At 43.9% G+C, this 20,472-nt stretch overlaps 1 protein-coding gene across 2 annotated transcripts in view; it reads left to right on the top strand.

The window, feature by feature from the left end:
- The window catches only part of cd44b (CD44 molecule (Indian blood group) b), a 152,596-nt gene extending 147,731 nt beyond the window's left edge, over positions 1-4,865 (top strand). Inside the window, exon 10 of one of the 2 annotated variants that reach the window (XM_051923614.1) lies at positions 2,988-4,865. In XM_051923614.1, coding sequence (XP_051779574.1) covers positions 2,988-3,177 — 190 coding nt within the window. In that variant the 3' untranslated portion in view covers positions 3,178-4,865. The remainder of the gene's footprint in view (positions 1-2,987) is intronic. The other variant, XM_051923615.1, reaches the window with a different exon arrangement.
- The last annotated feature ends 15,607 nt before the right edge of the window (positions 4,866-20,472 follow it).

Here is a 20,472-nt window from a genome sequence, read left to right as displayed (position 1 = left end):
GGGTCGTTGTCCTGCTGAAAGATGAACCGTCGCCCCAGTCTGAGGTCAAGAGCGCTCTGGAGCAGGTTTTCATCCAGGATGTCTCTGTACATTGCTGCAGTCATCTTTCCCTTTATCCTGACTAGTCTCCCAGTCCCTGCCGCTGAAAAACATCCCCACAGCATGATGCTGCCACCACCATGCTTCACTGTAGGGATGGTATTGGCCTGGTGATGAGCGGTGCCAGGTTTCCTCCAAACGTGACGCCTGGCATTCACACCAAAGAGTTCAATCTTTGTCTCATCAGACCAGAGAATTTTCTTTCTCATGGTCTGAGAGTCCTTCAGGTGCCTTTTGGCAAACTCCAGGCGGGCTGCCATGTGCCTTTTACTAAGGAGGGGCTTCCGTCTGGCCACTCTACCATACAGGCCTGATTGGTGGATTGCTGCAGAGATGGTTGTCCTTCTGGAAGGTTCTCCTCTCTCCACAGAGGACCTCTGGAGCTCTGACAGAGTGACCATCGGGTTCTTGGTCACCTCCCTGACTAAGGCCCTTCTCCCCTGATCGCTCAGTTTAGATGGCCGGCCAGCTCTAGGAAGAGTCCTGGTGGTTTTGAACTTGTTCCACTTACGGATGATGGAGGCCACTGTGCTCATTGGGTCATTCAAAGCAGCAGAAAATTTTCTGTAACCTTCCCCAGATTTGTGAATCGAGACAATCCTGTCTCGGAGGTCTACAGACAATTCCTTTGACTTCATGCTTGGTTTGTGCTCTGACATGAACTGTCAACTGTGGGACCTTCTATAGACAGGTGTGTGCCTTTCCAAATCATGTCCAGTCAACTGAATTTACCACAGGTGGACTCCAATGAAGCTGCAGAAACATCTCAAAGATGATCAGGGGAAACAGGAGGCACCTGAGCTCAATTTGGAGCTTCATGGCAAAGGCTGTGAATACTTATGGACATGGGATTTCTCAGTTTTTTTATTTTTAATAAATTTGCACAAACCTCAAGTAAACTTTGTTCACGTTGTCATTATGGGGTGTTGTGTGTAGAATTCTGAGGAAAAAAATGAATTTAATCCACTTTGGAATAAGGCTGTAACATAACAAAATGTGGAAAAAGTGATGATGCGCTGGGAATACTTTCTGGATGCACTGTATATAAAAAATACTTTTTAAAAACCACACTTATATTAAATTAAAAAGTGTACTAAAAAGTAAAAAATAAGTCTCTCATACATCACTCGTAAAATAAAAGCGTGGACGCTTTTCATCAATCAACATTCCTAAAACACTTCTTAAAATCTTAGCAAAAGTGCCCACTTTTATTTTACGAGTGATGTATGAGAGACGTATTTTTTACTTTTTAGTACACTTTATAATTTAATATAAATGTGGTTTTTAAAAAGTATTTTTTAATATATATATTATTTTAAATATATTATTTTTATTCTTATTTTAGGAGACGTGTGAATTCCCCTATCCGGTTTTGAACAATAAGACAAAGACCTAATTCTTTATGACCCAGCTGGGTACAAAAACAGGAAACTTAGTACTAAGCGAAAATATAGAAAAATGATTAAGCCATAAAATCTCTTAAGTGGCTATCAAGGGTGGCACACGAATAACCGAACCATCTCCGTCCGGTTGGCTCGAGCTATTATACAGGCAGGTGCTGTCGCGACAACGAGGTCAGCAGCCCCAGCTGTACATTAGTAAGGAAGCTGTGAGCCAGTGGGTACAGACATGCGTGAAAGAGATCCGGAAGACGTATTCTCTGCAACAGAGGATTGGAAAAGTGGAGGCGTATGTGTCTACCGATTCTTTTAAGGAAACGTGGGACAGAAGTTTCCTGCTGTAAACCTACCAGTAAAGAGCAGAATTCATGAATTGGTGAAGAAGTGGCGTAAGATTGGGTCAGTTGCAAACCGCAAAAAGAATAGGGCCCCGTTGCTCATTTCGTGTACAGGCTAAGAAACGTACGTCGACGTTGGAGTCAGAGATGGTTTGGTTTTTCATGTGCCACCCTGTATAAAATATATATAAAAAATGTATTTTATAGGGCGGCACGGTGGCACAGTGGTAGCGCTGCTGCCTCGCAGTTAGGAGACCCGGGTTCGCTTCCCGGGTCCACCCTGCGTGGAGTTTGCATGTTCTCCCCGTGTCTGCGTGGGTTTCCTCCCACAGTCCAAAGACATGCAGGTTAGGTGGATTGGTGATTCTAAATTGTCCCTGGTGTGTGGGTGTGTTTGTGTGTTTCCTGCGGTGGGTTGGCACCCTGCCTGGGATTGGTTCCCTGCCTTGTGCCCTGTGTTGGCTGGGATTGGCTCCAGCGGACCCCCGTGGCCCTGTGTTCAGATTCAGCGGGTTGGAGAATGGATGGATGGATGGATGTATTTTATCATAGTAAATGATAAAAGAACAGAGCATCAGTTTTTAAGAACGACAAAGAGTCATTGTAAAGGTTTGGGGCAGCCATCCATATAATATTTCCCAGTTGAAGAAACGATCAAAAAGAACAGAGATGTTCACACGACTGAGTCCAAAACAGAAATGACTTGCTGCCTTAAAATGGCAGCCTTTAAGTGCAGGTAGAGGAAGTGATGTCATCAGGGCCAGAACCAGAAGTGACATCATTGGTTGTCCCAGAACTGGGCGGGACTTCCCGAGAATGGTCTGCAAGGAATTGAGAGAGAGAATCAGTGCACTTCACCGCCCCCTGGTCAAGCATCGAATTACATTTATTCAAGCCTTTTAGTTGTCCCCTAATCGCGCGTGTGTGACAAAGCATAAGCTCGGACACATGCTAGGTGCACATTGGACCCTGGTTCACACTATACAGCTGAAACGTTGTGTTCTTTAACCTTCTTTTCTTTTCAGTGTGGAAATAACCTTGGCGGAGGCACGCTGACACGGCCCAACGCTAACTCCACTTACAAATGACCTGCCGCCAAGAACGAGTCATCAAAGAGATGAAACTCTCATTCATGTTTCTTCACTTTTAGGTACCATGGAAAGAAGCAGAAGCTGGTGATCTCTGGCAAACCTGCTCAGGGCAATAAAGAGGGGACACCCCAGAATGAAAAGGAGCAGGAAATGGTCCGTCTGATGAACCAAGAGAAAGCAATGGAGAACGGAGGCACAAATGAAGACTTCACAGACATAACACTCGATGAGCAAGCTGAGAAGGTGTAGTGGTGTGGACTCGCCCATCGGGTGGTGACGTGTCACCGCGCTACAGTGGAACTGAAACAGCTTGTGGGGGGTGCTGTTGGTAAGGGGAGGGGGGGGGGGCTATAGAGTTCAAGGCAAGATATTATAGAGGCGCCCAGCCAAGCAATTATCCCACCGACCTTCTTTTATGCGGCTTGCAGAAAAGCAGGACCCTGGACTGTTAACCAAAATGTTTGAAAAACCTTTCACGACATTCCTGGCATCGCTATCGCTCTTGTGTTTTTTATCCGACATGACACGACTTCGCTTATCAAGTCCAGAGAAAGCGGAAAAATCTACCGAGGGTGCCATCTGAAAGACGTCCGCCTACCCGAGAGAGACATCCTCTCGTCCCAGCAGCCACACTTTTCCTGCGCCTGCTCTTTCCATTACAGACTAATCTATAGATACACAATGTCTGTCCATCTGCTGCTCGCACGTCATTGTCAAAACCTCACTGCCGGTTTCACCTTTTTTGGGGTGGATAAGTCACAGTGTTGATCCAGAGTATCGGAAAATGAGATTCTAAGTCCAAATTTCCTTGATACGTGGTACCCCCAAGTGTTACAAAGATGCGCCTTACAAAGATGAATGGTCATTAGTGATGGTCCTCACAAAATTCATTTCGGCTCATCATTTCAAGACTCCCGCTGATTGTACGCGCCGTGGCATCGTTAGTCGGTCAGGGTGAATCTTGCAGTGAGCGTTGACTTGTTTTTTTGTGTTAACGTTTGCTGCCTGTGTCCTCCAAGTGCCTGTGGATTTGTACCGTAAGTCATTTAATCAAAAACGCATTTCACTCATCCATCCACCTGCCAGCGGAGCGCCGTCCACAAGGGGGCGCTTGTCTGCCGGAAAATATCAGAATACACTTCTTTTCCTCAATCCACACTTTTCTTTATATTGGTTTGTTTTTGTATTTTTTAAAATTCATGATTTTGTAAATTATTGAAAGAGAATTTACTGTTGTATAAAATCACATTCCGCTGCTTTTTATAGCTGTTAATAATTGGGTAATTAGTACAATATTGTGTCATGTTGTTTTTATAATGCAGCCGTCAGCTTTATTCTCAAAGCTTTCTAGATATTATATGAAAATATAAAACAAATGTGGGTTGGACGCCCTTGTGTTTTTTTGTTTTTCTACTTAGAGTTTTACACGGATTTCTATCTCCGTCTGGATAGGGAAGCTGCACCTGAATGGAGTCTCTGTGGGCATGGATGGGGCTTGTTTGTTTTAATTTACTTGTGTTTATTTCTAACTAAAGTTTTTTTGGATGTGGAATCTCCAGCAAATTTTATGTAATCAGCCTCTTTGACCTGGGAATTGTGAATCATAAGGTTTATATTGCCTTATAAAATCGAGAATGAGGTTAAGATAGAACAACGTGTATTATATAATTAAATACTCCATAAAAACAAAGTTACACGTGCGCCATCTTTTATTAGAGTGTCTTGAAGGCTTTCTGTATGAGATTCAAACTCACTCATGAAATCAACAAAAGAGCCTTAAGTACAGCTGGCCCGCAAAATATGCCATAGACAGGAGACAGAAGGTGACGGGTAAACCACAAATTGTGTCAAGCTGTGATCAATACGCACCAGTGGGGAACGCAGAACCAACTACACGCAGAAAAATAACCCACACTGTGCCACTCTCAAAAATGAAATCGAAAAAAAACAAAAAAACAAGGGGCTCTTACCCAGCTAACCACAACAAATTGGGATAAAAGACCAGCCTTCCATTAAAAAGGAAAAAACGGCTTACGTCAGATAATTGGGAGCCTAGCTGGGCTCAGAGGAGATCCCTCACACCTCCTACTTAGCAGCCAATCGCTGAGTTGCCAAGCTGGCCAATTGACTCCCACAAAACGCTCTTCTTTGGATTGATTGACCTCAACTATAGAGATAGGCCACTCTTGAATGATTAGTTCTTTTTTGGACAACTCATTTCAGTGAATCATAAAGTATGAAAGAATTCATGAGCACAAACAAATCTGTTCAGTGCAGCTCAATGGGACTAGTGCTAACGCGCATGCGTGTCCTGTGTGACATAACTTTTCGTTTCACTGACGCTGCATACTGGTGGATGTGTAATGCGCTCTAGCAAGAGCTGCCTGACTCATGAGTCTCGACTAATTTGATCGATAAATGAGTCACTACCCGAGAATGAGTCTAACAATTCTCATTCATTTGATTCGTGAACGTGTCGCCAGTCGAGAATGAGTCTAATGATTCTCGTTCATTTGACTCATGAACGCGTCACTACCCGAGAATGAGTCTAACGATTATCATTCATTTGATTCTTGAATGCATCGCCAGCCGAGAAAGAGTCTAATGATTCTCGTTCATTTGACTCATGAACGCGTCACTACCTGAGAATGAGTCTAACGATTCTCGTTCATTTGACTTGTGAACGCGTCGTCAGCCGAGAATGAGTCTAACGATTCTCGTTCATTTGATTCGTGAACGCATTGCCAGCCGAGAATGAGTCTAATGATTCTCGTTCATTTGACTCGTGAACGCGTCTTCAGCCGAGAATGAGTCTAACGATCCTCGTTCATGTGGTTCGTGAACGCGTCGCCAGCCGAGAATGAGTCTAACGATCCTCGTTCATTTGACTCGTGAACGCGTCGTCAGCCGAGAATGAGTGTAACGATTCTCGTTCATTTGACTCGTGAACGCGTCTTCAGCCGAGAATGAGTCTAACGATCCTCGTTCATGTGGTTCGTGAACGCGTCGCCAGCCGAGAATGAGTCTAATGATTCTCGTTCATTTGACTCGTGAACGCGTCGTCAGCCGAGAATGAGTGTAACGATTCTCGTTCATTTGATTCTTGAATGCATCGCCAGCCGAGAATGAGTCTAACGATTCTCATTCATTTGATTCTTGAACGCGTCGCCAGCCGAGAATGAGTCTAACGATTCTCGTTCATTTGATTCGTGAATGAATCATTAGGAGTTGTACAGTTCTCATTCACTTGTGATTCTGTAACATAATGTCTTATTTTAATTATGCACCTTAAATGTATTATCATAATGTGTTATCAGAAACAGCGCAATGGCATATGAATTATCATGTTACATATAGAATGAAGTATATATTTATATGTAATTAATCATATATGTATTAATAATTAAATATAAACTAATGAGTAATAATGATTATACTGTATATTCATATACTTTTACATATTATACATATAAATGCATGTCTATGTATATACAGTATATATAATATATATATTGTGAAAAGGACACCGTATAGTGCCCGACCCGGCACAGATTTACACAGAGGCACGTGTAAAAGTACAAGAAGACTTTATTTTTCTTCACCTGGAGGGCACATTTTCCCCGTGAACCCCCCAGCCACAACACAGTCCCAAGCACAGTTATAACACAAACCACAACCCTTCTTCAGGCACCACCACTCCTCCCAGGCAACTTCGTCCTCTTCTTCCCGATTCTGGCCCTGAGTGGTGGTTGCTGGTCCTTTTTATAGTAGAGTTGTCCAGGCTGGCTCTGGGATTCATGCAGCAGCCCCTGGCGGACACCCCATATCCCCACAGGGTTGTGGAGAACTCCATCTCCCATTGAACCCTGCGGGAAACTGAGGCACCATCCTCAGCCAGGGAGGCTGCCACCAAGCATCCCGGGAGAGGTACTGAGGAGCCCATGGGTACTCCCCCTGAACATAAGTAGAAGGGGCATCCCGGCCGAGCATGGGACCCAGTCGCCTGCCACTATATATATATATATATATATATATATATATATATATATATATATATATATATATATATATATATATATATATATATATATATATATATATATACACACGGGGGTTCTCGCCAGCCACTTCACATCCCTGCCACTCGCGTTGTGTAGATGGGGTCTGAAAGAACACCAAGGAGACGCAGTTGCTCCTCCGAAAGCCCCTCTTAAATGGTGATACAATGGGAAACAAATATTTTTTTTTTCCCTCCTCTTTGCTCAATCAGCTGTCGGATTGCTGCTGCTGCTGTGCCTCGTGATCTACATCTCGTGTGGCACTTTGAACATTTAAAAGCCTGTACAACAGCTGTCCTACTCTGTCTTTTATTTCCAGCCCTGGGCGTGGGTAAATCTTTTGGCACAAAGTCTCGTCTCACGGGATGTGAGTTCTTGAGATTTTTTCGTTTATAATGTAAAAACGGAATAAGAATCTGAAAATCGAACAACATCACATTAAAGTTCGATACATTCTGAAAAGAATGATACCAAACATATATATGTAGGTTTTAAAATAAGCCTGATTAAAAGCGTGACAAAAAATGTCACATAAAAAAGTCACATAAAATCGTTGGCACTTTTTAGGCTTAGGACTTTATATATAGAGAGTAGATATACAGCTAATGCACAGATTATTAAATTATATATTTACGATGCTATCAGAGGTCACTTCACTCCAAGAACTTCCCATATACACCTGATTTGAAGAAAATCAATTGAATCAAAAGAATCGATTCACTTAATCCCATGCGATTGGGATTCTTTCATTCATCATTCAAGTTCAATACAGATAGATAGATAGATAAATAGATAGATAGATAAATAGATAGATAGATAGATAGATAGATAGACAGACAGACAGACAGACAGACAGACAGACAGACAGACAGACAGACAGACAGACAGACAGATAGATAGATAGATAGATAGATAGATAGATAGATAGATAGATAGATAGATAGATAGATAGATAGATAGATAGATAGATAGATAGATAGATAGTGTAGAAAAATGAGAAAACACAAAAAATGTTTGGGGTACCACAACCCAGGTAAGCTCTGCATCTTGATGAAGCAAAAATAAGGAAATTGAACAAACAAAGGTAGTCACAATTACAAGGCATAAGAAGCCCTCTGGGCCTCCCAAGTCTTAGAAAGAGCTAATATTTGAGACCACTCTTGCGTGGGCCACCAATCAACACCTTGTCATAGTTTCTTCAAATATCAACAGATATGCTTCTATATCATCATGTGGACTTTTTCCTTCCATTTTTTTTCCATCCTCACAGGTGGTGCAGTGGTAGCGCTGCTGCTTTGCAGTAAGGAGACTGTGGAAGATTGTGGGTTCTCTTCCCGGTTCCTCCCTGTGTGGATAGCACTTTGAGTACTGAGAAAAGCGCTATATAAATGTAATGAATTATTATTCCTTGGGGCCTCTTAGGTATTCCCTTGTGCTTCTGCCTTGGCAAAGGTAACGTGTTGCACCTCCTCCTGTAATTTTAGCTGATGGAGCTGTTCTCACATTCTCTGGATTATGGTCATAAGATCCACTGTTGAATTAATTTTCTCTTGTGTAAATCTTGCCGACTACGCCACTGTAAAAAATGTGAAAACACCAAGATAGATAGATAGATAGAAAAGGCACTATATAATAGATAGATGTGAAAGGCACTATATAATAGATAGATAGATAGATAGATAGATAGATAGATAGATAGATAGATAGATAGATAGATAGATAGATAGATAGATAGATAGATAGATAGATAGATAGATAGATAGATAGATAGATACTTTATTAACCCCAAGGGGAAATTCGCAAAATGTATGGAGATTTGAAGTTGTCTCAAACATACTTTTAAGGCCACCATCATTTGCAGCCTCAAGCAGTTGATCCTCTTCAAGCACAGACAAAGTTGATTCACCTGGCTTATTCACAAATGGGTCACAGATCCATTCCTTCCCATTTTGGGGGTCTTTTGTGGTTGGCAATAATACTCAAACTCTATAGAAAGCTGAGATAGGTGATCATACACCAGCTGGGACAAAGAAGGCCCTGTGCTTGGTATCTTTAACAACCTCTGCTAACGTTTGAAACATATCAAAAATCCGAATGTTCACTTGTCGGCCCCATAAATCCAGTTTGGAGTTGAATGCAACCACTTTATCTGCCAACTTGAACAACGGGTATCTTCTGCCTCTGCCCCATGTGCTGCTGCTCCACCGCTGCCTCTGATTTTCCTCCTCAGACTCCTCCAGCCTGGCTGGATACTGAGTCTGCAGAGTGGGTAAAGGTGGGGTGCCCTAGTGCCAGTTCATATTGTGAGGTTTCTGAACTCTTTTGGGACCCCCTGGAATAGGGAATGGCCAACTGGGAACGGTGAAGTTCACATATATAGCATGTAAAAGTGTAAAAATCGATAAAGAAATAACAGAGTTATAGTTGAAAATAATTAAGTGGCACGGTTTTTTGGCCCACGGTGTAGTGTGTTGCCCATTAATTCAGTCAACAACAGACCAGCACCAGTCAGTCTCCTGGCTCCTACTAAGACTGAGCACAGTGGACTGGGAGGTGTCCACACTCTGCAGCTCACGAATGCCGGGACAGGGCAGACTTCATTGACGTCTGTGCTGTTGACAGCTTTGAACAGCAACTTGAAATTGCAATGCGTCAGTCTGTCCCTGTATACTGTAGTTTTCTCAAATACAGCAGACAACCAGTAGTGACAACACAGACAATTTATGCTGTGGGAAAGGAAAAGGGGAAACAGTGAGCTGAGGGTTATGGGATGGTGATGTCATCACTCGAGGACCAGAGGAAGCGGAGGAACCCGGAAGAGACCCGGACGTCTGGCGAAGGTATTGGAGATGAATCAAGGGGTCTTTCCTGTTAAAATAAAGAGAGATCGGTTAGTACACCGTCGCAGTCTCCTGTCATGCGGTTTCTCTTTGCTCGTTGGGTCTGTTAGCTGCTCCTTAATCATTCGTGTGTGACAATCTTATTAATTCCAGATTATTGTATTAATTGTTGAATTTAATGTTTGTGAAGCAAATAGAGGGGAACCCCCCCCCCACCCTCCCTAATAGCCTAAAAAATGAATCAAAACAACTGATTCACTTAAATGGGTACTTCGAAAGAATCGACTCAGTAAATTTGGATCAAAATACCCCTCACTAACCTCGACTAAAGTGGCTCACCGATTGTACAGATTGGTTTTTAGTCGCTCGCTGGCTGGCTGACTGGCACAAAGTGCTCTTCCTTGGATCGATCGACTGATCTTGACTGACGATATCGCAGACTTTATATAGAGGTTTCAGTGTTCCCCTGCCTATTACTGTGCAGCACTCAGACTCAGCCACCTTCTGAGGGGAAAAACTAACCAAGCACGATAATCTTCTATACGTTCACATGTAGTAAAGCAGCCCTCGGTGTAACACACGGAAAGCACAAAATAAAATCAACCAGACAATACAAATATTAAACCAAAATCAAACCAGAAATGGGACTTCCTCCAACTCCCGCTCCCTCCCCTGCCAACCCAGGGTGCCATCTTTGTATCCAGCCAATGCAGAAAGTATTCAGACTCCATTACTTTTACCGCATTTTCAGTCATTTACTGTTATCATGTAAATCATTTCATTTTTTTTTTCCTTCATTAAGCAACACTTGGCCCCAGACTGACAAAGCGTTAATGGGATTTTAGGAATTCCTGCAAGTGTATTAAAAATAAGAAAACCTGAAATATCCCACTGACACAAATACTCAGCACTTAGTTGAAGCCCCTTTGTCGGCCATTCCAGCCTGGAGCTTTCTTGGGTCTGATAAGACAAGGGGCTTCACACACCAGGATTTGGGGATTTTCTGCCATTCTTTTTCCACAGATCCTCCCAAGCTCTGTCAGGGTGGATGGAGACCATCAGTGGTCTTCTCCAGAGATGGTTGATAGAGTTCAAGTGCAGAGTCTAGCTGGGCAGTTCAAGAACATTCACAGATGTAACCCTAATCTGCTCCTGTGTTGTCTTTGCTTGGTCATGTTGGAAGGTGAACCTTCATCCCAGATCGCACCTCAGCAGGTTTTCGTTGAGGATTATCTCTGTACTTTGCTCTCTCCAGCTTTCCCTCAACCCTGTCTAGTTTTCCAGTCCTTGTTTTTCCACCACTACGCTTCACCACCGCGAATGGCATTGCACAGTCTCTGAGCTGTTCTTGGTTTCTTCCAGTCTTGATGGTTAGAATTGAGACCAAACTGTTTTATCAGACCAGTGAATCTCATTTCTAGAAGTCTGAGAGTCCTTTAGGTTCCTTTTTTGCAAAACTCCAAGTGGTCTTTCATGTGTTGTCTGGCCCCTCCGTCATAAAGCTCAAATTCGTGGAGTGTTGCTGTGGTGGCCGTCCTTGTATTGTTTGTTGAGGGTTTCCAAGTAGTTCAAAGAGAGAGGCATTCCAGCATCTAGTATCACTCGCCGTACATGAAAAAACTCCACAGTCCAAGCATCTTCACTTAAAAGATTTTAGTGAAATTCAAGCAAACAGTTCACACAAAATAAGGAAGAAAAGCGATAATACACACAAAAATCGGGAGTGGTCTCCCCTAGACTTTCTTGTATACTCTGATATTGGGATGGATATTTGTGGAGTAAACCTCAAGTCAAGTCAAGTCATGTCAAGTTGGGGAGCAGGCACTGGTACGGTGAGTTGCCAAACCCACCATGTGACGAAACAGCTCGGGATTCCGGTTGGCAACCCCCCCAGGCAGACACGTGGTCCAGTCCCACCCTCTGGAAATGACCTTCTATCTGCCACAGCCAGGTGTTACATGGGCGACACCTTGGCCTGGTCCAGCCACTCGGGTCCCCAACAATGAAGATTCTACAAGCCGGATCACCCTCGGGGGAAACGCGCCACATGGCCGTAGTGCCGTAACTGACGCTCCCTCACAATGCAGGTCATGTGCCTCATTTGGGACTCCACGAGCAACACAAAGTCATACCAGCAGTACCCAAGGATTTTCCAGAGAGACACACATGAAGAAGTCCAGTCTTCATCTCAGGTCACTGGATAGCGTCCATGTCTCGCAAACCATATAGCAAAATAGGAAGCACCAGGACTCTAAAGACTTGGTCCTTGTTTACATACACACACACACACACAGAGACTTCTTCTTCTTCTTTCAGCTGTAAATCAGAATTCGGGAACTCCTCCTCTCCTGCTTCTTGAGCCCAATGAGCCTCCACGTGCCAAAATGACTGCTGCTCGATAAAATGACTGAGACTCCACAAGCCAAAAGCTTCTTCTTCTATTTTCAGGTTGCTCCCGTTAGGGGTCGCCACAGCGGATCATCTTCTTCCATATCTTCCTGTCCTCATCATCTTGCTCTGTTACACCCATCACCTGCATGTTGTCTCTCACCACATCCATGAACCTTCTTTTAGGCCTTCCTCTTCTCCTGTCACCTGGCAGCTCTATCCTTAGCACCCTTCTCTCGTTATACCCAGCATCTCTCCTATGCACATGTACAAACCAATGCAATCTCGTCTCTCTGACATTGTCTCCCAACCGTCCAACTTGAACTGACCCTCTAATGTTCCCAAGGTTTCTTCCATTTTTTCCCTACAAGGTTTTTTTGGGAGTTTTTTCTTGTCTTCTTAAAGAGTCAAGGCTGGGGAGCTGTCAAGAGGCAGGGCCTGTTAAAGCACATTGCGACACTTCTTGTGTGATTTTGGGCTATACAAAAAATAAATTGTATTGTATTGTATTGTAATGTTCTCATTTCTAATCCTGCCCATCCTCGTCACACCGAATGCAAATCTTAGCCTCCCACACAGACATAATTCCGAAAATGGTATCTGAAATGGAGGTCTAAAACATCGAGATTCATTAAAATCGCGACATCAAATTTTCGGATGATTCCAATACTTTCCCTATACTTCGTATACAAGAAGGTAAAAAAAGAAACTTCTTGCCTATGGTATTCCACTTGAGGCTTAAGTATCTAAGATACATTTCTTAAGGTTTCTATGTGTGATCTCATTCACTGCTTACACTTACACTAGACAAAGAGCCCGTTTCGACAACGTAAGATGAAACGGGCACGAGTGGAATAGTAAGTAATAAGTATAAGCACCACAAACCTGATATAGGTGTATTGAATGAATGCGTAATTAGGCCTGGAGCTGTAGTCGAAATCGCCTTTCAGGCCTCTAGAGCTTTAATCAAAGTCGCCTTTCTCTTTCAATTTTTGCATCATAAATCCGCCGCCTGCCGCAATGTTGGTCGAAGTCGCCTTTCTCTTTGAATTTTTGTGGCCGTAAATCCGCCGCCTGCCGCGATGTCGGTCTCGTAAGGTATTTCGGGCAGCTGCGCAGAAGGCGACTGCGCATTCAGCTTTGGACGGACCCTGCCGCGATGTTGGTCGAAGTCGCCTTTCTCTTTGAATTTTCACGGCCGTAAATCCGCCGCCTGCCGTGATGTCGGATTCGTAAGGTTTTTCGGGCGGATGCGCAGAAGGTGATTGTGCATTCGGCTTCGGACGGACGTGAGTGAGTGAGTGAATGAGTGAGGAGACTGGAAAATTATATATAAGATAATGGTCCGAAAACTCGACACCCTTAATGCCTATCTGACTAACAGTTTGTGTTTCTCCTGAGATGTCTAACTTCAATCTAAGAGCTACTCTACTGTACTGTCACACAGAGCTGACATTAAGAGGATTCCATTAACTTTTCCTTGAAACAGAATCTTCTATTGTCAATGCCAGGTCAGGTCAGGTTGGGGAGCATGCACTGGTACAGCGCATTGTCGCACCCACCACACAATGAAAAAGCTCGAGATGCTGGTTGGAAGCCCCGCAGGCAAACACGTTAAAGTTTCATCATATTCAAGTTCAAACTAAGCCAACACTGGAGTACATTTACCATTAACATCAACATAAAGGATTTGGCTCTTATGGTCTTTCTGAACGTTTCTAACATCTCCCCACAGCTTCTGTGGAGCTCAGTCAGTGATCATCAGGCTCGTAGTCACCTCTCTTACTGAGGCCCTTTTTCCTATGATTGCTTAGTTCAAAGTCTTCTTCCATGTAAGAATTATGGAGGCCACCCTACTCTTTAGAAACTTCAAAGCTATGGGCCTGTTTTTGGAGTCTTTCCCCCCAGATCTGCACCTCAATGCAGTCCTGTCTCTAAGCTCAGCAGGCAATTCCTTTGACTTCTTGGTTTGGGTTTTTCTAAAGAGAGTTGTCTGCCTTCACTCATCAATCCAGCCAAGTGAGTGGACCTCAGTTGGACGCCACAAACAAGGGGTAGAGACATCTCAATGGGAGGAACCCGAGCCACATAGCAAAGGGTCGGAATACTTGTGTCAGTGGGACATTTCCATTTTTTTGTTTTTAATACATTTTCAAAATTTTTTAAACATAGTTCTGTTTTTGTTTTGTCATTCCGGGTTATTGAACGTTGTCGCCATGTGGGACAAAATGATTGTCAGCCATTTCAGCACAAGGCTGTAACACAACAAAACATGGACAAAGTTTATACGGTCTGAATAATTTCTGAAGGCGCTGTGTTACACTTTTGCATTGTTATTAATGGCACCAGGAAGGCACCTTAATCTACGCACACGTAGAATACGCACTACACCTTTGTATTTCTACTCATGGACAGCAATGGAAAAAAGTGAAGGGTCTGAAGACTTTCTGTATGCCCAGAACACCAGAGACATTCTAATTATTGACTGTTGTGAACTAATGTTAGGATTAAAAAGCTGTGCGGTTCAAACAGCCCCTGGTATCTTAGGCCAAAGCCAGGACTGCACATTTCTGGAAGCAAATTCATTGAGTTGTAGTTGAAAGTATGCTCCAGATAAGCTTATAGGCTTTATTTGCATGAAATTCAGTTGACGAACCCCTTCAAATGACTCCATCACCCCTTAAGTGAGCTGTCTCCATAGCGGTTCCAAGAACTTCCTGGTGGACCTGTGCTTCAACTGTACAATTAATTTGAAACCCAAATGGGATTTCTCATTGTGGTATGGATTATAGAAGGATACATCTCGGTGGGCCTCTCCTGAAGAAATGTCACCAGCCCAGCACACCACACTGGCCATCACAGAGTTGTACAAGATGAGAAGGATGTCATGTCTCACATTAAAGGACTGCAGTACCCTGAGCCTGCTCTGGCCTTTATTCTGTAGTTCCTCTGGGCTATGAGACCAGCCAACATGTCATGTCATGTGGACCCCCAAATACTTGTAGGAGTGGACCACCTCCACATCCTCTCCTTGAATAGTGAGTGGACATCGAGGCTATGTGGTGTGGTGGAACTCAATAAGCAGTTCCCTGGTTTGGCTGATCTTCAGTTGCAGACAATTTTCAACGTTCCATACTCCTCTCCTCTACCTCTACCTCATCCCCCTTATTAATGCACCCCATAAGTGCAGTTCATCGAAGAAGTTCTGCAAGTGACCTGACCTGTCGTTATATTTCTAGTCAGAGGTCCACAGAATGAAGAGAGAAGCAGACAGGCCTGTTCCTTGTGGTGTGTTGCTTACATAACCCCTTGAGTCTCACAGATGGTGGTCTACCTGACATTATCAGGACCCTACAGGCTCATCCACCTGCATATCTCTTAACAGGGATGGCTGGATGTTGTTGAAGGCGCTGGAGAAATCAAAAAACACAATTGTCACAGTGCGGCCAGCTTTGACCCGGTGAGAAGAAGCCTTGTGTCAGCCAGAGAATCGCATCCTCCACTCCAATCTTTGTCTGATAGGCAAACTGCAGCGGGTCCAGGTGGTCTACCACTAGAGGACTTCTCTAATAGTGCATGATATTCTGAGATCTTTTTGTGGAGTAGCAGCTAAGTGCCTTGTGGCCTCCTCTAATTTTAGCAGTGGAGCAGCATAAGAGCACTACGGTATAAGGCTGTGTGGAACTTGACCCGGACACCGACAGGCAGACACGTTAGGATTACCCCACACACGTTTATTTAGGGTCTCCATTACAAAATCACTCTCACAAACCCCAATACCCCACAGTTCTGGACAATCAACAATGCCTTCTTTTGTCCTCTTCAGACCGCCTCCTTCTCCCCTCCAGAGACCTCGTCCACTCTACTCTCCCGACTCAAGTCCCTCTCTGAAGGGAGGCGGCCCCTTTAAATAAGCACCCAGATGTGCTCCAGGTGTGTCCCCGGCAATCTTCCACCGACACGCCCCAGTGTGGCGGAAGTGCTGGCTGTATCCCCTGAAGCACTCCGGGTGTCCCTGTTCCTCTTCCCCCCAGCACTTCCGGGTGTGGCGGAAGTGCTGAGGTCCAGGGTCCCCCAGGTATTGGGGTGCCCTCTGGCAGTGACCACAAGCCCCTACAGAGTCGAGCTTCCCAGCTCTGTACCCGTGGCCCTCAGGGCAGTCGCCCCCTCGAGGTCTGGAGGAGGCACAAACCCTCGTCCGGTCCGGTCCTCTCGGGGATCCCGGCTGGGTACCACCCCCATCCAGGTACCACAGCTAAAATGACGTTTTATGTAAAGAGTGTCAGCATTTTACATTGGGTGTCATCTGAATGAAGACCTCTGTCACATCATGCTGGAGTAGCAAGTCAGTTATCGGGAAAAAGGAAAATGCTACAGACGTAAATGCCCTGGAATGTGACGTCATCATACCCATTATGTCTCCCAAGTGTCCAAGGAGGCTGACTGCTTAGGTTTTCCAGCCTTCTGCTCACATGTTAACGGGGGGGGGGGTGTAAACGTTAACATTTAACATTATACAAAGTTATTGTCTGTTTTTCACCTGCATTATTATCATTCTTTAATTTAATATTATTTATTGTATCAGTATGCTGCGGCTGAAGAATGTGAATTTCCTATTGGGATTAATAAAGTATCTATCTATCTATCTATCTATCTATCTATCTATCTATCTATCTATCTATCTATCTATCTATCTATCTATCTATCTATCTATCTATCTATCTATCTATCTATCTATCTATCTATCTATCTATCTATTATATAGTGCCTTTCCTATCTATCTAATCCTGCCTACTATACCAAATTCTATCTATCTATCTATCTATCTATCTATCTATCTATCTATCTATCTATCTATCTATCTATCTATCTATCTATCTATCTATCTATCTATCTATCTATCTATCTACATAACAACAAATTTATTTCCGTAGCACGTTTTCATACAAATGATGAAACTCAAAGTGCTTTACAGCAGGGGTCCCCAGCATTCGGTCTGACATTTGGGCTGCGAGAGAACAACGGAGACCCACGCAGACTTTTCAGAACGCTTGGCGGACGAGGGCTTTGCAGGGGCGCAAAGAGAGGAGAGAGACCGAGGTGAGAGGGTATTACAGTGAAGTAGCTTTATGGTCCCGACAGTTTCCCCATATGACACGAGTCTATAGATATCTCGTTACTACGAAGTACATTCAGCAGATACTTTCATTACAACGAAGTGACCTTGAAATGCTTGAATGAATCGTCCACAGAGCAGTTAGATCTGTGGTCGCAGCTCAGTTGTGCACAACGATCCCCAAACAGAAACGTTATAAAAAAACTTTCTATCTTCGTACTTTCCTCGTATTGTTGTTTTTTTTTTTGCTGTTTTCGGTGGTTTTCAGTGATACCTTTTGCTTATCGCTCGTCAACATTTGAAAAACATCCATTGGTACTCAACTCATTGTTACCCTCCTATTGAAACAGCAGACATGAAAAAACGATAACAACGTTAATGTTTGTGATGTGCAATCTGTTGGAATGACAAATGCAATACCTATGTTTTTGTTATATGCAAAAAAAGAAGAAAAATCTCAGGTTGCAAACGCATGCCAACTGCTGCATTTGAAGACAGTTTTGATGTGGTTCAGTGACGCTCGTTCAAGAAACATTCCTATTAATGCGGCACTCATTCAAGAAAATGTGAGGTTTCTAAACTCTCTTGGGACCTCCATCAATGGGACAACAGATAGATAGATAGATAGATAGATAGATAGATAGATAGATAGATAGATAGATAGATAGATAGATAGATAGATAGATAGATAGATAGATAGATAGATAGATAGATAGATAGATAGATAGATAGATAGATAGATAGATAGATAGATAGATAGATAGATAGATAGATAGATAGGAGGCACTCTCACTCTCTTGAACCCTCTGATCAGATGCCAGACACCAGATAAAAGTCCAATAACTTATTTTATTTGGACAATGCAGTGCACAAAGCACACTCCACTCCACTATACTCATAAATAATACAAATAACCAATAAATAATCAATCCTCCACTCTCCTAGACGCGTTGCCACCCTTCCACCCAGCTCAGCTCAACACTGGGATCTCCCACAGTCCTTTATATACTCCGTGACCCGGAAGTGCTCCTGAACCCCTGTCCATGTGACTTCTTAGCACTTCTCGGTCAGATCCAAAAGTCTTCTTTTCATCTCCTCAGTCTGTCAGTGGAGCAGGACGGTGACAGCAGTCTGTCGCTGAAGCTGCTCCTCTGTCTGGAGATGATCCTGTTCAGTGGATGCAGTGGATTCTCCATGATTGACAGGAGTCTGCTCAGCGCCTGTCGCTCTGCCACAGATGTCAAACTGTCCAGCTCCGTGCCTACAGTAGAGCCTGCCTTCCTCACCAGTTTGTCCAGGCGTGCAGTGTCTTTCTTCTTAATGCTGCCTCCCCAGCACACCACTACATAGAAGAGGACACTCGCCACAACCGTCTGATAGAACATCTGCAGCATCTTATTGCAGATGTTGAAGGACGCCAGCCTTCTAAGGAAGTATAACACGCCGAAGAGCGTCCCGAAGTGCGATCACCACATCTGTTTAAGACTGTTTATCTGTTGCCAGGGCTCACAGCTCTACTGTGAAGCAATCGCGCTTCGGGACGCACTTCAGCATGATGTACCTGTTTGGGGGGGGGGGGGTCCCAGGGTAGGGAATCCATTCCTGGACATGTTTATCCATTCCAGGGAATTCGGGAATCCCACATGTCATTCCCAGGGATCCCGAGCACCCTGGGATGACACAGTGCACGGGCATCTCACATGTGAACGGTTTTAGAATGAGCGACACTTATTTTTAATAAAACTACTGCAATATGTTGACACCAATAAAAGACTAACCTTAACCACAACCAGTTCATGCTGTCATATAAGTACGTGTATCTAGTTAGTTGCAGTAATAAGAGTGTAGATAGCACAACGTGTCGAGCGTGCGGTCGTTCAGGTGAGAGAGCACCTTTGTGCAGAGTGCGCCAGCCACTGAGAAAGCACGGTCTACCTCCACTAAAGTAGGCTGCACAGTCATCAGACACTGATACACTTGTTCTAAACAACGCCCACGCTTGCCGTTGCTCTGAAACATCGCCATTTCTGCTTTTACTGATGTATCCAATTTCTTGACATCATTCTGTGATGGCAAGTTTCTTGGCACAAATAATGCGGATGCAACAGACTGACGCATTGCAATTTCAAGTTGCTGTTCAAAGCTGTCAACAGCACAGACGTCAATGAAGTCTGCCCTGTCCCGGCATTCGTGAGCTGCAGAGTGTGGACACCTCCCAGTCCACTGTGCTCAGTCTTAGTAGGAGCCAGGAGACTGACTGGTCCTAGTCTGTTGTTGACTGAATTAATGGGCAACACACTACACCGTGGGCCAAAAAACCGTGCCACTTAATTATTTTCAACTATAACTCTGTTATTTCTTTATTGATTTTTACACTTTTACATGCTATATATGTGAACTTCACCGTTCCCAGTTGGCCATTCCCTATCCCAGGGGGTCCCAAAAGAGTTCAGAAACATTACAATATGAACTGGCATTCAGGCACTAGGGCACCCCACCTTTACCCACTCTGCAGACTCAGTATCCAGCCAGGCTGGAGGAGTCTGAGGAGGAAAATCAGAGGCAGCGGTGGAGCAGCAGCACATGGGGCAGAGGCAGAAGATACCCGTTGTTCAAGTTGGCAGATAAAGTGGTTGCATTCAAAGCCAAACTGGATTTATGGGGCCGACAAGTGAACATTGGGATTTTTGATATGTTTCAAACGTTAGCAGAGGTTGTTAAAGATACCAAGCACAGGGCCTTCTTTGTCCCAGCTGGTGTATGATCACCTATCTCAGCTTTCTATAGAGTTTGAGTATTATTGCCAACCACAAAAGACCCCCGAAATGGGAAGGAATGGATCTGTGACCCATTTGTGAATAAGCCAGGTGAATCAACTTTGTCTGTGCTTGAAGAGGATCAACTGCTCGAGGTTGCAAATGATGGTGGCCTTAAAAGTATGTTTGAGACAACTTCAAATCTCCATACGTTTTGGATTAAAGTCAAGGCGGCATATCCTGAGGTTGCCACAAAAACACTGAAAAGTCTGCTTCCATTTCCACCATCCTATCTTTGTAAGGCAGAGTTTTCTGCAGTGACAGCAACCAAAACGAGATTACGGAGTGGACTGAACATAAGCAACACACTTTGTGTGTCACCGTCT

The sequence above is a fragment of the Erpetoichthys calabaricus genome, chromosome 2 (assembly GCF_900747795.2).
Source record: "Erpetoichthys calabaricus chromosome 2, fErpCal1.3, whole genome shotgun sequence".
NCBI lineage: Eukaryota > Metazoa > Chordata > Cladistia > Polypteriformes > Polypteridae > Erpetoichthys > Erpetoichthys calabaricus.
This window is presented reverse-complemented; position numbering and strand designations above follow the sequence as displayed.